Source organism: Carlito syrichta, unplaced genomic scaffold (assembly GCF_000164805.1).
Source record: "Carlito syrichta isolate Samal-C Ts95f unplaced genomic scaffold, Tarsius_syrichta-2.0.1 Scaffold315591, whole genome shotgun sequence".
In the NCBI taxonomy this organism is placed as follows: domain Eukaryota; kingdom Metazoa; phylum Chordata; class Mammalia; order Primates; family Tarsiidae; genus Carlito; species Carlito syrichta.
This window is the reverse complement of record NW_007259687.1, coordinates 38,488-39,658: the sequence shown is the minus strand read 5'-3', so window position 1 is coordinate 39,658 and position 1,171 is coordinate 38,488. Positions and strand designations below refer to the sequence as shown.

At 42.7% G+C, this 1,171-nt stretch overlaps 1 protein-coding gene across 1 annotated transcript in view; it reads left to right on the top strand.

Moving 5' to 3' along the window:
- The first annotated feature begins 262 nt into the window (after positions 1 to 262).
- Positions 263 to 1,171, top strand: part of MAJIN (membrane anchored junction protein) — a 25,308-nt gene continuing 24,399 nt past the window's right edge. The window contains 1 exon segment of the mRNA XM_021706437.1: positions 263 to 363. Within this exon segment, the coding sequence (XP_021562112.1) occupies positions 263 to 363 (101 nt within the window).

Sequence of the window (1,171 nt, the reverse complement as noted above, 5' to 3'; positions counted from 1 at the left end):
ATTTGAATTCTGGTCTTTTGATTTCGTAGAGACCATTCCAACATACAATGTTTCTTCCCCATGCTGGTAGGAGAATGGTTGGGGTGATTAATAGCAGAATTGCGTCTGGGATAGAGACAGTAGTGCTGAGTGCTGGACATTTTACTTATGAAGGGATGCTACAGATTGGGCAGGCTCCCTTTCCTGTATGTAGGGGAACAGTCCTCAGCTTTTTAGTAATTCTCTGAAATTTCTACTTTATTTAGGTTATCATTTGGAAGCAATGAGTTTAAAACCCTTTACCTACCCGTTTCCAGAGACCAGGTTTCTTCATGTGGGACCCAATGTGTATAAATTCAAAATCAGATATGGCAACAGCATCAGGTAATTTTAAAGGTAGGAGGGTAGCTTATGCAAGCGCTGGTCAGTGCATTTCCACAACTCATCCCTTCTCTGCCTTCATCCAGTACAGTAGACTGATAAATTAGCATCTTGTGGGGCCCTCTTTCCCAAGTATTTTATATTCAGTACATGCATTATTTCATATGAGTTTCTAAAGGAGGGACAACATTTTTTTTTAAGGGAGTCTTGTTCTGTAACCCAGGCTGCAGTACAATGGTGTGATCACAGCTCACTGAAAACTTGGAATTCCTAGACTCAAGCAATGCCCTGCCTGAGCCTCCTAAGTAGCTGGGACTACAGGTGCATACCACCATGCTGGGCTAATTGTATTTTTTGTAGACCAGGGTCTCACTGTGTTACCCAGGTTGGTCTCAAACTTCTGGCCTCAAGTGATCCTCCAGCCTCACTCTCACAAAGCACAAGCATGAGCCACAGCAACCAGTCCAGTACAACATACCTTTGAGGCAGTGTTCCTCAAAATTTTTCATCTCAGGAATCCTTTGCACTCTTAACATTATTAAAGACTCCAAAGAGCTTTGGGTTATGTAGGTTATACTTTTTTATATTTATCATATGCAACTTAAAAATCAAAAACAATGTGCTAATTAATTTAAGAATTAGCCGAGCTCGGTGGCTCAGCCTGTAATCCCGCAGTTTTGGGAGGCTGAGGTGAGTGGATTGCCTGAGCCTGTGGGTTCAAGACCCACCTGGGCAACTCAGTGAGACCTCGTCTCTACAATAAATAAAAAAAAAATTAGCCGGGCGTGGTAGCGTGTGCCTGTAGTTCCAG